The sequence below is a fragment of the Lontra canadensis genome, unplaced genomic scaffold (assembly GCF_010015895.1).
Source record: "Lontra canadensis isolate GAN:19392208 unplaced genomic scaffold, GSC_riverotter_1.0 scaffold125, whole genome shotgun sequence".
In the NCBI taxonomy this organism is placed as follows: domain Eukaryota; kingdom Metazoa; phylum Chordata; class Mammalia; order Carnivora; family Mustelidae; genus Lontra; species Lontra canadensis.
This window is the reverse complement of record NW_022631119.1, coordinates 2927191-2943233: the sequence shown is the minus strand read 5'-3', so window position 1 is coordinate 2943233 and position 16043 is coordinate 2927191. Positions and strand designations below refer to the sequence as shown.

Sequence of the window (16043 nt, the reverse complement as noted above, 5' to 3'; positions counted from 1 at the left end):
TTAAAAAAAGATTATATTTACTTATTTGACAGAGAGAGAGATCACAAGTAGGAGAGAAGCAGGCAGAGAGAGGGGGGAAGCAGGCTCCCTGCTGAGCAGAGAGCCCAATGCGGGGGTTCAATCCTGAGATCATGACATGAACCGAAGGCAGAGGCTTAGCCCATTGAGCCACCCAGATGCCTGTTTCTTTAGTCTCCTTTCATCTGAAATAATTCCTCAAGCTTTGTGTTTCCTGATCTTGACGTTTTTGAACAGAAAAGGCCAGTTATTCTGTACAATATTGCTGAATTTGCATTTCTGCGATTTCCTTATGATTAGATTCTGATAATGCCATTTGGCAGAAATAGAACAGGAGTTGCTCTGTTCTTCTTAGTGCATTATAACCTGTCAAAAAGGAGACACCTGGCCCAAAATGTAGTTATTTATGCTAAAACCCATGTCAGCAAACCAAGACTTAATACCTAACCTAACCTAACAGTTTCAACCCCCAGGAATGTAACCTTTAGTTAGTCAATGTGAAATTACCTGTCAGCATTGGTGACAATCTGCTCTTCGACCCCTTCAATTCCCCTTAGAAGTTGGTCTTACCGGAAACAGTGCATTCTTTGCTGATAATTATTTTCCACTCCCTTTCTGTCTTTAAAAACCTTTCCTTGGGGCACCTGAGTGGCTCAGTGGGTTAAAGCCTCTGCTTTCAGCTCGGGTCATGATCCCAGAGTCCTGGGATCAAGCGCCGCATCGGGCTTTCAGTTCCGAGGGGAGCCTGCTTCCCTCCCCTCTCTCTCTGCCTGCCTCTCTGCCTACTTGTGATCTCTGTCTGTCAAATAAATAAATAAAATATTAAAAAAAATAAATAAAAACCTTTCCTTTTCTATAGCTCATAGGAGTTCCTTTCTATTGCTAGGTGGGATACTGCCCAATCACTGAATTAAGGCCAATTTGATACTTAGTTGAATTTTTGTTATTTAACAAAACTGAGGTACAGGATGTCATTTTGTCCCATACTGATCTTTTTAATGTTCTTTTTTTTTTAAAATAAGATTTTTTTTTTAATTTGAGAAAGAATATGCAATTGTCAGGTCATAGGGTAAAGGTAGCTCTATTTTTAGTTTTTTGAGGAACCTCCACACTGTTTTCCAAAGTGGCTGCACCAACTTGGATTTCCACCAACAGTGTAAGAGGGTTCCCCTTTCCCCACATCCTCTCCAACATTTGTCATTTCTCGCCTTGTTAATTTTTGCTATTCTAACTGGTGTAAGGTGGTATCTCAATATGGTTTCGATTTGGATTTCCCTGATGGCTAATGATGATGAACATTTTTTCATGTGTCTGTTAGCCATTTGTATGTCTTCATTAGAGAAGTGTCTGTTCATGTCTTCTGCCAATTTTTTGACTTGTTTATTTGTTTTTTGGGTGTTGAGTTTGAGAAGTTCTTTATAGATCTTGGATATCAGCTCTTTGTCTGTGCTGTCATTTGCAAATATCTTCTCCCATTCCATGGTTGCCTCTTTGTTTTGCTGTTTCCATTGCTGTGCAGAAGATTTTTATCTTGATGAGGTCCCAGAAGTTCATTTTCACTTTTGTTTCCTTTGTCCTTGGAGACGTGTCTTGAAAGAAATTGCGGTGGCTGATGTTGAAGAGGTTACTGCCTGTGTTCTCCTCTAGGATTTTGACGGATTCCTGTCTCACATTGAGGTCTTTCATCCATTTTGAGTTTATCTTTGTGTATGGTGTAAGAGAGTGGTCGAGTTTCATTCTTCTGTATGTAGTTTCCAATTTTCCCAGCACCATTTATTGTCTTTTTTTCCATTGGATATTTTTTCCTGCTTTGTCAAAGATTATTTGACCATTGAGTTGAGAGTCTATATCTGGGCTCTATACTCTGTTCCATTGGTCTATGTGTCTGGTTTTGTGCCAGTACCATGCTGTGATCACAGCTTTGTAATAAAGCTTGAAATCAGACAATTTGATGTAGTTCCTCGAGTATAGATCTCTTACCTCTTTGGTTAGGTTTATGCCAATGTATCCTATGGTTTTTGGTGTCATTGTAAATGGAATAGATTCTCTAATTTCCCTTTCTACAGTTTCACTGTTAGTGTATAAGAAAGCAACTGATTTCTGTGCACTGATTTTGTAGCCTGCCACATTACTGAGTTCTAGTAATTTGGGTGGAGTCTTTTAGGTTTTCCACATAAAGTATCATGTCATCGGTGAAAAGAGAGAGTTCGACTTCTTCTTTGACAATTTGAATGCCTTTTATTTCTTTTTGTTGTCTGATTGCTGTTGCTGGGACTTCTAGTAATATATTGAACAGTAGTGGTGAGAGTGGGCATCCTTGTCGTGTTCCTGATCTTAAGGGAAAGGCTTTCAGCTTTTCCCCATTGAGAATGATATTCGCTGTGGGTTTTTCATAGATGGATTTTATGAAGTTGAGGAATGTTCCCTCTATCTCTATACTCTAAAGAGTTTTAATCAGGAAAGGATACCATATTTTGTCAAATGTTTTTTCTGCATCAATTGAGAGGACCATGTGGTTCTCTCTTCTCTTATTAATTTGTTCTATCACATTGATTTGTGAATGTTGAACCGCCCTTGCATCTCTGGGTTAAATCCCACCTGGCCATGGTGGATAATCTTCTTAATGTCCTGTTGGATCTTATTAGCTAGGATCTTGTTGAGAATCTTGGCATCCATATAGGATATTGGTCTGAAATTCTCCTTTTTGATGGAGTCTTTGCCTGGTTTGGGGATCAAGGTGATGCTGGCCTCATAGAAAGAGTCTGAAAGTTTTCCTTCTGTTTCTATTTTTTGAAACAGCTTCAAGAGAATAGGTATTATGTCTTCTTTGAATGTTTGATAGAATTCCCCAGGGAATCCATTAGGTCCTGGACTCTTGTTTTTTTGGGAGGTTTTTGATCACTGCTTCAATCTCATTACTAGTTATTGGCCCATTCAGGTTGTCAATTTCTTCCTGTTTCAGTCTTGGAAATTTATAGGCTTCCAGGAATGCATCCATTTCTTTTAGGTTGCTTAACTTCTTGGCATATAGCTATTGATAATAATTTCTGATGATTGTTTCTATTTCCCTGCTATTAATTGTGATCTCTCCCCTTTCATTTATAATTTTATTAATTTAGGTCCTTTCTCTTTTCTGGTTTCTATTTCATTGATCTCTGCCCTAATCTTAATTATTTCCCTTCTTGTGTGTGGGGTAGGCTTAATTTGTTGTTGATTCTCCAGTTCTTTAAGGTGTAAAGAGAGTTTGTGTATTTGGGGTTTTTCTGTTTTTTTGTTTTTGTTTTTGTTTTTTTTTTTTGGAAGATTTTATTTATTTGACAGACAGAGATCACAAGTAGGTGGAGAGGCAGTCAGAGAGAGGAAGCAGGCTCCCTGCTGAGTAGAGAGCCCGATGCGGGGCTCGATCCCAGGACCCTGGGATCATGACCTGAGCCAAAGGCAGAGGCTTTAACCCACTGAGCCACCCAGGCGCCCCTTTCTGGTGTTTTTGAGTGAGGCTTGGATGGCTATATATTTCCCCCTTAGGACCATCTTTCCCGTATCCCATAGGTTTTGGACCAATGTGTTTTTGTTCTCACTGGTTTCCATGAATTGTTTAAGTTCTTCTTTGATTTCCCAGTTGACCCAAACATTCTTGAGCAGGATGGTCTTTAGCTTCCAAGTGTTTGAATTTCTTCTAAACTTTTTCTTGTGGTTGAGTTCCAGTTTCAAAGCATTGTGTTCTGAGAATATGCAGGGAATAATCTCAATCTTTTGGTATCAGTTGAGACCTGAGTTGTGACCTAGTATGTTGTCTATTCTGATGAAAGTTCCATGTGCACTCAAGAAGAATGTGTATTCTATTGTTTAGGGTGAAAAGTTCTGTATATATCTGTGAGGTCCATCTGGTTCAGTATGTCATTCAACACTCTTGTTTCTTTGTTGATTTTTCTGCTTAGATGATCTGTATATTGCTGAGAGTAGAGTGTTAAGATCCACTGCAATTAATGTATTATTATCAATATGTCTCTTTATTTTGATTAACAGTTGGCTTATGTAATTGCCTGCTCCCATGTTGGGGGCATAGATATTTACAATTGTTAGATCTTCTTGTTGGATAGACCCTTTAAGAATGATGTAGTGTCAGGGCGCCTGGGTGGCTCAGTGGGTTAAAGCCTCTACCTTTGGCTCAGGTCATGATCCTGGGGTCCTGAGATTGAGCCCCGCATCAGGCTCTCTGCTCAGCGGGGAGCCTGCTTCCCCCTCTCTCTGTCTCTGCCTGCCTCTCTGCCTGCTTGTGATCTCTGTCAAATAAATAAATAAAATCTTTTAAAAAAATGATGTAGTGTCTTTCTGTATCTCTGACTACAGTCTTTAGCTTAAAATCTAATTTGTCTGAAATGAGAATTGCTACCCCAGCATTCTTTTGATGTCCAGTGGCATGAAAGATGGTTCTCCATCCCTTCACTTTCAGTCTGGATGTATCTTTAGGTTCAAAATGAATCTCTTGTAGACAGCATATGCATGGGTCCTTTTCTTTATCCAATCTGCAACCCTGTGCCATTTTATGGGAGCACTTAGGCCATTCATGTTGAGCGATTATTGAAAGATATGTCTTTATTGTTGTCATGTTGCCTGTGAGGTCCCTGTTTCTATAGATTGTCTCTGTAAATTTCTGTTCTATATTACTCTTGGGGGTCTTTCTTCTCTTATAGAACCCCCCCGCCCTTAATATTTCTTGTAGGGCTGGCTTAGTGGTCACATATTCTTTAAGTTTTTGCCAGTCTTGGAAGCTCTTTATCTCTCCATCCATTCTAAATGACAGCCTTGCCAGATAAAATATTCTTGGCTGCATGTTCTTTTCATTAGTGCTCTGAATATGTCTTGCCAGTCCTTTCTGGCTTATCAGGTTTCTGTGGATGGTCTGACGTTATTCTGATGTTCCTCCTCCTGTATGTAAGGAATCTCTTACCCCTAGCTACCCTTAGGATGTTTTATCTGGTTTTAAGATACGCAAGTTTCACTATCACATGCTGGGGGTGGGGGTGGGGCGTGCATCGGTCTGCCCTCCTTGATCTTGGGGGGTGTTCTCTCTGCCTCTAGGACACAAACACTTGTCTCATTCCCCAGATCAGGGAAATTCTCAGCTAGGATTTTCTCAGCTATATCTTCTAGTCCTCTCTCTCCACCCCCTCAGGGATCCCAATAATTCTGACATTGGAATGTTTCATGGCATCATTTATTTCTCTAATTCTGTTTTCATGGATTCTAAGCTATTTGTTCTAGGCCTCCTGATCCTTCTTTTCTATCAGTTTGTCTTATAGATCATTAATTCATTCTTCTGCCTCATTTACCCTAGCTGTTAGAGTATCTAGATTAGATTGGATCTCATTGATAGCATTTTTAAGTTCTGCCAGATCAGCTCTCACTTCTGCCCTTAGAGAATCTATGTTTCCATTAATGGTTTTCTCCAGCCTAGCTATTGTCTACATAACTGTTACCCTGAAGTCTATTTCTGACATCTTGCTTATGTCCAAATCCATTAGTTCTGTGGCAGAGGTCACAGTCTCTGAATTTTTTCCTCTCTTGGGGGTTCCTCCTCCTAGTCATTCTGGTGAGATGTGGTTGAGGGAATGTACAGAGTCCAGATTATTGACTACAATCCAAACAAGATGCACCTGTTGGGACCTTAGAGTTATTGGCCTCTTGTTCTTTCAGCTTATCTTCTGCGGGGAGGGGCTTGCTGTGCTGTTACTCAGGCAACCCTGTTTGAGCAGAATTGCCTTGCCCCCTGTGGGGGGGTGGGATGGGCTCAGTGAAAACCAGTTTGGGGGGGGCTTTTGTTCTTTGGCGGCTTTCCTTGGTGGGTGTCTACGTCCCTTCCAACAGAGCAGAAATGACAGTATTCAAACCTCTCAGAACAGAGAGATTGCAGTCTGTTCTCCAGAAAGCCCTCCAGGTCGCATTGACTCTGTTTTTATCTTTGCTGCTAAAAACCACAGCATCCTGGGTTGTTCACCCCACAGGAGCACTCCCAGCCCTAGAAGAGCCAGATGCTTAACTGCCTGATCCACCCAGGTGCCCCAAACAACTCTTCTGAGATCATGCCCTTGATTTACAAACCAACCAATCCAAATCCCCAAGTGTTTCCTTTATCAAACTCTCAAACTAAGCCAATAGTCCTCTTGCCCAAATCACCCCAGGGCCAGGTACCAGACAACTAGGGACCACCTCTATAACTCAGCCTGCCAAAATTATTAAAACTATTCAATCCCAAACTTTCTTAGTGTACTTACCAATGTCACCCATTCATGGGGAAAACTTCAGTAAAGGCTCTGTGCCACACTCTACCCTCTCCCACCTTCTGCCTCCCATGAGAACTGGGTACTTTCCCATGTGGCTCTGCAGGCATGCTATGCCTCCTGTTTTTAGAGATCTTTGCATATAAACTTTTTCCTTCATGCCAGTCATTACCATGTCTGCATATCCTACCGTATTTGATTAGAACAAATCCTGGGCACATTTTAACACAAGGATCCCAAAACATTCCATACACGGCATTTAATTGATAGGTATCTTATGTCTTTTAATTTGCAACATTGTTTTTATCTTAACATATATTCATTAAAAGACCATTTATTCTGTGAAATTTTGTATATTCTGTGTTTGGTTGTTCCTTCCTCGTGTCATTAATTTATTCCTTTATTCCCCAAGTTTCCTATAAACTGATAATTAGATTTAGAGACTAATTTATACATCTGGGTCAACATTTGGGGGCAAGAGCACTTAACAAATGAAGCTACATTTAGCCATTGCATAACATCAAGATGCACACAGCCTGGCAGATATAATTGAAATGTTGATATAGATTCGTGTGTTCTGTCATTCTGCTCCATTAAAAGGTTACTGTCAATCTTTTTCACCTAATGATCTTTGCATCCATCAATATCACCACCAAGATCCATTATTTCATAAAAAGTGATTTTTCAAATTGTCATTCCTTTGAACTTTATTAGCTAGATTTCTCATAATAGCTTTTCTTCAACTTTTGGTTGTCTTAAAATATAGGTAATAAAGGAAAGACAAAATAAATGCTCCACTTTCCCTCTTTATTTATCAATAAGTGCCCTAAAATGCTTCCTACCTGATCAGTGCATTTGATCAGGAAAAAAGGAAACTATCAAAGCCTATAGTGGTCATGACAAAAGGACACAGCAGTCAATTTGGGGGGAATCCCATTGGCCAAAAATAGGCCAATCTGAGCATAAAAAGGCTACAATATATTTTAAATAATCAACATGGGAGTTATAATACAAGCTATTTTTAATTTCCAAATATTTCTTTTTATATGACTGTTGATTTTAAATTAAATTTAGACTGAGGCCAGAGAGTGTAGATTATAGAATATCTGCTTTCTTTTTTTTTTTAAGATTTTATTTATTCATGAGAGACAGAGAGAGAGAGGCAGAGGGAGAAACAGGCTCTCCACAGAGTAGGGAGCCTGATGTAGGACTCGATCACAGGTCCCTGGGATCATGATGGGAGCTGAAGGCAGACACTTAACTGACTGAGCCACATAGGTGCCCCAGAATATGTTTGTTTTTTTTAAGATTGATTGATTTGACAGAGAGAAGGAGAGCGAGCGAGCGAGCGAGAGTGAGCACAAGCAGAGGGAGTGGCAGGCAGAGGGAGAGGGAGAAAAGAAGTCCCAGAAGTCTGGGATCATGACCTGAACCAAAGGCTGACCCTCAACCGAGTCACCCAAGCACCCCAGAATATTTCCTTTTTAATGGACACATTGAAAAAGAATGTCTATATTAAAGAGTAAGTTATCTGAGGTTCGGTAAGGGTGAATGTTAGTGGAAGGCATTTCTTTCTTTGTTGCACCCATAGTCTTTCATTTGAATTTTCAAAGAAGTAATATTAATGATAATAATAAAGCAAAATTTAGTGGTTTAAAACAACCATTTTATTATATCTCATCATCTTATGGGTCAGGAATTTGGGCAGGGGCTCAGCTGGGAGATTCATCTGCTTTATATGCTATCAACTGAAGTCAGTCTGGCATTCAGCTGCTGGCTGGTCTGGAGGATCCAACACTATTTTACTCAAATGTCTGGTGTCTTGGTAGGCATGTATGGAGGACTGGGCTAAGAAGGGTGCTCTTCCTTCCTATGTAGTCTTAGGGCTTCTTCTCCATGTGGTCTCTTCAGCAGAGCAGCCAGACCTTTTAACATAATTCAGGGCCTCAGCTTAAGAGAGCATCCCAAGAGATGAAGTGAAGTCTACCAGTAAAGCCTGGGTCCAGAAACTGGCAGAGCAGTACTTCTGCTAGTCAAAGCAGTCAGTCTGCCCAGCCTCAAGGGAAAGGGATGTAGATTCCAAGCTCTTGACAGTAAGGGAGAAATGTCAAAGAATTTACAGCAATCTTTATTCTGCCAGAGTATTACCATTTTACAAATGAAAAAATTATAGCACAGAGCTGTTAAGCATCTTATCAACATAATACAAATGGGAAAGTGACGGGACAGAGATGATGTGTCTCCCACATTTGTTACATTGATAGGATTAGTTTTTAGGAAAAATGTGAAGTTTATCAGGTTTAAGTGATGGTGTAATACATTAAATTAACATATCCTTTTAATGATATAAAACCTCTCGTGCCAAGTCAGGTGCCTGTATGACGGAAGCAAAAAGGATTATTTACTACATTCAGAGTGTTCTACAAGACAGGATTGAAAAAGTATTTTATATTTTTACATTATGAATTTTCAGATGATGAGTAAGGTGTGAATGTTGTCTAAAGGCCTTCTTACATTCCTTACATTCATAGGGTTTCTCACCAGAATGAATCCTCAGATGCTGAATAAGGGATGAATTAAGTCTAAAAGCCTTCCTACATTCCTTACATTCAAAAGGTTTTTCACCAGTATGAATACTCTGATGTAGAGTAAGTTTTTGGCGTAATCTAAAGGCCTTCCCACATTCCTTACATTTATAGGGTTTCTCACCAATATGAATACTCTGATGTTGTGTAAGTTGTGAGAGTAATCTAAAAGCCTTCCCACATTCCTTGCAGTCATACGGTTTAACACCAATATGGATACTTTGGTGCGAAATAAGTTGTGAGTAACGACTAAAGGCCTTCCAACATTCCTTACACTCATAAGGCTTCTCACCAGTGTGAATTCTGTGATGAAGAATAAGATGATAACCACGACTAAAGGTCTTCCCACATTCCTTACATTCATAGGGTTTCTCACCAGTATGAATTCTCTGGTGGAGTGTTAGTTGTTGTCTCACTCTAAAGGCCTTCCCACATTCCTTACATTCATAGGGTTTCTCACCAGTATGAAGCTTGTGATGTACTCTAAGGCCAGAGCCACACAAAAAGGCCTTCCCACATTCTTTACATTCATAGAGTTTGTCAGCAATATTAAGTTTCTGATGTCGAGTAAGGTGTGCATACTGTCTAAAGGCCTTTCCACATTCTGTACATACATAGGGTTTCTCACCAGTATGAATCCTCTGATGGAGAGTAAGTTGTCCACGCACTCTGAAGGCCTTCCCACATTCTTTACATTCATAGGGCTTATCACCAATGTGAATTTTCTGATGTACTCTGAGGTCTGGGCCACATATGAAAGATTCTCCACATTCCTTACATTCATACAGCTTTTCACCAGAATGAAGTCTCTGATGTCGAGTAAGATGTGCAGTTTGTCTAAAGGTCATTCCACATTCCTTGCATTCATAGGGTTTTTCACCAGTATGAATTCTGTGATGGAAAGTAAGTTGTTGGCGTACTCTAAAGGTTTTCCCACATTCTTTACATTCATAGGGTTTCTCTACAAAATGAATTCTCTGTTGTGGAGTTAGAGATGTGTGTTTTTGATAAGAGGACACTTTTTGAGATACAGTTTTAATTTGACTTAAATATCCCTCCTGTCCTTCAAATTTTCTTTTGGACTCCCAATCACTTTTTAAAATTAGGCCCCTAAGGCCATGGTTTTTTATTCTTTCCATTATCTTCCACTGGGGTGAGTTTATTTCATAAATGTCATTTTCCGAAGAGAATTTCTTGGTCTCATCCCTGGTCTCTAAATCTGAAAGAAAGTAAGAGAGCAAACACAGTTTCCTTTTTTTTTTTTAAAGAAGTAAAATTTCTACAGTGGAAATAAAAAACATCTAAAGTAATACTCAATTAAATTCTAAAAATCAATTATACAATTTGAAAAAAAAAAAAAAAGCCTAAGGTAACACCAGGAATAATGAAAGTTCATGTTAAGAAAGTGAGAATGGTGAAGAGTAAACATTTTAAGGCAGTGGGTCTCAAATTGAGATGTAGAGTAGAATCATAGAGAACTTGTTATAAATACTGAGGTTTATTTTTTAAAGATGTATTTATTTGAGAGTGCACATGTGCATGTGTGCGTGTGCACACACACGCTGGAGCAGGGGGAGAGGGAGAGAGAATCCCAAGCAGACTCCCCTCTAAGCATAGAGCTTGACCTGCGGCTCAATTCCATGACCCTGAGAACACGACCTTAGCTGAAACCAAGAGCTGGACGCTCAACTGACTGAGCCACCCAGGTGCCCCTAAATACTGTGGTTTAGATACCTCCTAAACCACCTGGATCAGATTCTACAGTCATGGCCAGTACTGTATTTATTCTTCATGCAATTCTGATGGAGATGAAAGGTTAAAAATTCACACTTAACTTTTTTCAATAATTTCTCTTTATTCTTAAGACTAAAATAAACCTTGCTGTGGTTAAAAGGCCTCTGGTTACCTATAATGCATCTTCTCATTCTGCTCTATCTTCCACAAATCTTCTGCTTGGGTTCTTTGCACTGTTGGCTACATCTCATCTTGAGGTCTTAGGTTAAATAAAAGTCACTTCCTTTAAGGCTGACTCTACTGTCAGGATCTAAACCTATGTTCTTATATAGGTATTACATATCAGCATATGTCTGCATTGAAATTATATATTTATAAATGTTTCTGATTGTTGCTCTCCTTTCCCTATCCCTAGATCTCTTCAATGACAAAAACAATCTCTACTTTACTCTTCATTAAAGAATACATGCAGGGGAGCCTGGGTGGCTCAGTTGATTATAAGCATCTGCCTTTGGACTAGGTCATGGTCTCAGGGTCCTAGGATCAAGCTCTACATCGGGCTCCCTGCTCAGTGAGGAGTCTGCTTCTCCTTCTTCCTCTGCCCCTCCCACTGGTTGTGCTCTCTCTCTCTCTCTCATATAAATAAATAAAATCTTTTTTAAAAAAATAAGTAATACATGCCTAGCACAAAATGAGTGCCTCCATCAGAAAGGATGAATACCCAACTTTTGTAGCAACATGGACGGGACTGGAAGACATTATGCTGAGTGAAATAAGTCAAGCAGAAAGAGTCAATTATCATATAGTTTCACTTATTTGTGGAGCATAACAAATAGCATGGAGGACAAGGGGAGTTAAGAGAGGAGAAGGGAGTTGGGGGAAATTGGAAGGGGAGGTGAACCATGAGAGACTATGGACTCTGAAAAACAATCTGAGGGGTTTGAAGCGTTGGGGGTGGGAGGTCGGGGGAACCAGGTGGTGGGTATTAGGGTACGGATTGCATGGAGCACTGGGTGTGGTGCAAAAACAATGAATACTGTTATGCTGAAAATAAATTTAAAAAAATATATTAAAAAAATTAAAAAAATAATACATGCCTAGCACAAAATGAGTTTCACTCACTGAATTCCCATTGTTATATACTTATTCTGAATATATTTCTGTCTCTAATCTCTCACATATTACAACAATGATTAAATAATTCCAGTTATTCATCCAAGCTCGTCGAGCTAAATATATAAATGGAAAATGGTGGTTATACACTCTTATTCTCATACATCCTTTCATTGCTTTAATCCCTTCTCTATGTTCATATACCTATGAGGTATATGAAGGGAAAAGCAGACTCCCCGCTGAGCAGGGAGCCAGATGCGGGGCTTGATCCCAGGACCCCAAGACCACGACCCAAGCTGAAGGCAGAGGCTTAATGGATTAAGCCACCCAGGTGACCCTATTTAGTTATTTTAGAGACACCACCCCCACTCTCCCACCCCCAGCCCCACTGAACAGGGAGTACAATACAATGCCAGGCTTGATCTCAAGACCCTGAAACAGACCTGAGCCTTCTTTTTACTTCTCAAACATGCAAAGCTAACTTCCTCCTTAGGTCTTTTCTGTTGGTTCAGAAGGCTCTTGCCCTAGAGAATCACATGGCTTGAACCTCCATATCTCCCCTCAAAAAACCTTTCCCTCATTTGTCTATTTTTCTGTATGCATGGTATACTTCAATGAAAGTTACTCAAAGGAAGAAAGAACCAAAGGAAGGAAAGAAAATGAAAGAAAAAAAATAATTTTGTTTAAGATGTCTAACTTTGAGTCAACAGTTGTCATTTTGGCTAAATACTTCCTAATTAAACTGATATTATCTTATTCATTTGGAACCTCTGCATTTCATTGTTTTTTTTCAGTATTAACAGTGGTAAATGCCATTTAATTACCTAAATGTGAAAAAGAAAATAAGTTACGATTGGAACAAAAAGTGTGTTTCTCCTTCCTGTGGTAGAAAGTGAGTCAGAGGATATAACATTACAGACAGTGTGGGCACTGAAATGGCCCTGCAACAAAAGAACTCTTAACCTAAAATGAGTCTCCTCAGCCAGACCTGAATGTATAGAGAGCAAAATACAAAACATACGTCTCTCTATAGAGAATTTTGAGGAATTTTTTTTTTTTTTTTTTTTAAGAAGGTTTATGCCTAGCGTGGAGCCCAATATGGGGCTTGAACTCATGACCCTGAGATTAAGACCTGAACTGAGATCAAGAGTCAGACACTTAACTGGCTGAGCTACCCAGGCGCCTCTAGGATCTTTTCTTAGGAAGACTTTCAAAGAGAGATGAAAACAGCAAAGAGGTAGCAGCTAAACCAAAGGATCATTCTCTCCATACCTTATTACACTCATGTTACTTCCTAATATGAAGGTAGATATATATACATACACATGGAAAAAAGCAAAGAATGATATTCTGTGATCTAAGGATCTGTCTTCTAGAGTAATTCATATGAAACTCTGATTGCTGATAAAACATATATAAATTACAATGTCAAGCATATTTTTCTCTATAGTCTTTTCTTTCCCCAAAAAAGGTTTTTTAGACCATACCTAAAATAGCCTTTCAGCCCACACCGTTTTCTCTTCCCTTACTCTGCTTACTTTACTTCATAGTACTCTATTACCTGAAATTATGGTTTCTATTTATTTACAGTTACTATGTGTCTCTTATTACAAGGTAAATTCCACGGAGACAAATACTTTATTGGTTTTATTTACCGGTATATTGATAGTGCCTAGCACACTGCCCAGCTCAGAGGTAGGTAGATAAGTCAGTCAGTCAGTCAATTTATCTGCTATTAAAAATGCAAAAGAAGAGCACCTGGGTGGCTCAGTGGGTTAAAGCGTCTGACTTCAGCTCAGGTCATGATCCCAGGGTCCTGGGATTGAGCGCCACATCGGGCTCTCTGCTCAGCAAGAAGCCTGCTTCCCCTCCTCTCTCTGCCTGCCTCTCTGCCTACTTGTGATCTTTCTCTGTCAAATAAATAAATAAAATCTTTTTAAAAAGTGCAAAAGAAAGCAGCTGAATCAAAATATATATAGAATGATTATCAATAGGAAACAAAGAGAGCACCTCTCCACCCATGCCCCTTTCAAAGGGGAGGAAAATTTGAAACAACAACAAGAGTGGTAAATGAGATAAAGAAATAGTTCTATTAGTATCCCTAAGATCTTAATTTGCTCTTCAAGCCTTGGAACTTTATTTTTTAAAATTTTTAAAAAAGTTTATTTTTAAGGATGCCTGCATGGCTCAGTCAGTTAAGTGTCTGCCTTTGGCTCAGGTCATGATCCTAGAGTCCTAGGATCGATCCCCACTTCCCTGGGGTCCCTGCTCAGTGGGGAGTCTATTTTTCCTCTGCCCCTCAACCTGCCTGTGTTGTCTCTTGCTCTCTCAAATAAATAAAATCTTAAAAAAAAAAAAAAGAAAAGAAAACGATTTTATTTTTAAATAATCTCTATATCCAGTGTGGGGCTTGAACTTACAAACTCAAGATCAAGATCTGCACACATCAGGTGAGCCAGCCAGGTGCCTCAGGCCTTGGACCTTGAAAGAGGACTTTTTAAACATCAGTAGAGTGTGCCTCTTCCTAACTAGTTGGGTGGTTTCTTCTGTGATGGCTTCCTCCTACTCAATTGGCTCTCACTCACCTGGATATCGCCTCCTTCCTTTCCTCACAACTTTCCAGGGCTCCTTTCCTTGCTCCAATAAGGAAATCACATCTGGCTTAGAAATGAAGCATCCTGGTTAGAAGAAAAGAGATGTAAGGTGATATGAAAATAAAAAATCATTCAAAATTACTTTTAGTCTTAGTTTAAGTTTTTAAGTGACTATAGGTCAAATGGTAATTGATAAAGCCTTTAGAACAAAGAATGGTAAGATGGTTAAAAAATATTCACATTAAGGTTACATAATAAATAGATTAATTTATATTCATACAAGTAATCCTTGAGAGGCAACAGTGGTTGAGAGCACAGTCTGCCTGAGTTCAGATCCTGTCTCTGCCACATCCCAATTTTAAGACAAGTAATAGCACCTATCATACACAATTGTTGTGACAGTTATATTAGTATATATCCATATCTAAACATTGCCTAGAATATGTACTCAGTGCTAAATATACATTTGACCCTTGAACTCTGCAAGACTGAACTGCCTGGATCCAAATAAATGTGGATTTTTTTTGATACAGTATAATACTGTAGAGCTATCTTCTTTATGATTTTTTTTTAAGATTTTATTTATTTATTTGACACAGAGAGAGAGAGAGAGATCACAAGTAAGCAGAGAGGCAGGCAGAGGGGGGCGGGGAAGTAGGCTCCCTGCTGAGCAGAGAGCCTGATGTGGGGCTCGATCCCAGGACCCTGAGATCATGACCTGAGCTGAAAGCAGACGCTTTAACCCACTGAGCCACCCAGGCACCCTCTTTATGATTTTCTTAATATTTTCTCTTCTCTAGCTTATTTTATAAGAATACAGTAGAATACATTTAACAAACAAAATATGTGTTAACTATTTATGTTATCAGTAAAACTTCTGATCAACTGTAAGCTATTAGTAGTTAAATTTTTGGGGAGTCAAAAGTTACATGCTGGAGCACCTGGGTGGCTCAGATGGTTAAGTGTCTGCCTTTGGCTCAGGTCATGATCTCAAGGTCTTGCAACTGAGCCTAGCGTCCGGCTCCCTGCTCAGCGAAGAGTCTGCTTCTCCCTCTCCCTCTGCCTCTCCCACTGCTTGTGCTCTCTCTCTCTTTCTCTCTCTCAAATGAATAAATTAAATCTTAAAAAAAAACAAACTTACATTTAACTTTTTGACTATGTAGAGGGTTGTTGTCCCTAACCCCTATGTTGTTCAAGGGTTGGATGTATTTTATTAGCTATTATTTATTACCATTGTTGTTTTGCTGGGAGGAAAACAAAAAGCTTCTGGAGGCATTGATTCTTATTTCTTAGGATATTCACACAATGTTAAGTGCAAAGTTCTTAGATTTTGAACTTTCAATCATAAAGTAGGTAAAAGTGAGGAAGTTTATTAACAAAAGAAATGAGTTTTCTTGAATTGTAAATAAATCTTGTTGGTCCAACATATCACTGCAAATATTTTGTGTTCTTTTGATAGATTAAAAATCGAGATACAGGGGTGCCTGGGTGGCTCAGAAGGTTGTGCCTCTGCCTTCAGCTCAGGTCATGGTCTCAGGGTCCTGGGATCAAGCCCTGCATGGGGCTCTCTGCTCAGCAGGGAGCCTGCTTCCCCCCAATCCGCCCGCCTCTCTGCCTACTTGTGATCTCTTTGTGTCAAATAAACAAATAAAATCTTAAAAACAAACAGACAATGAGATACAGGGTCTAGTATTTTCCTTATATATATACCAACAAAT

General features: G+C 39.3%; 1 protein-coding gene across 1 annotated transcript in view; it reads right to left on the bottom strand.

Annotated features, from left to right (window-relative positions):
* Positions 1–16043, bottom strand: part of LOC116857594 (zinc finger protein 574-like) — a 57814-nt gene that overhangs the window by 32797 nt on the left and 8974 nt on the right. Inside the window, exons 4-5 of the mRNA XM_032841838.1 lie at positions 14317–14409; positions 8748–10103 (exon numbers count right to left, since the gene is read on the bottom strand). Of these exons, the coding sequence (XP_032697729.1) occupies positions 8748–10103; positions 14317–14409 (1449 nt within the window). The remainder of the gene's footprint in view (positions 1–8747; positions 10104–14316; positions 14410–16043) is intronic.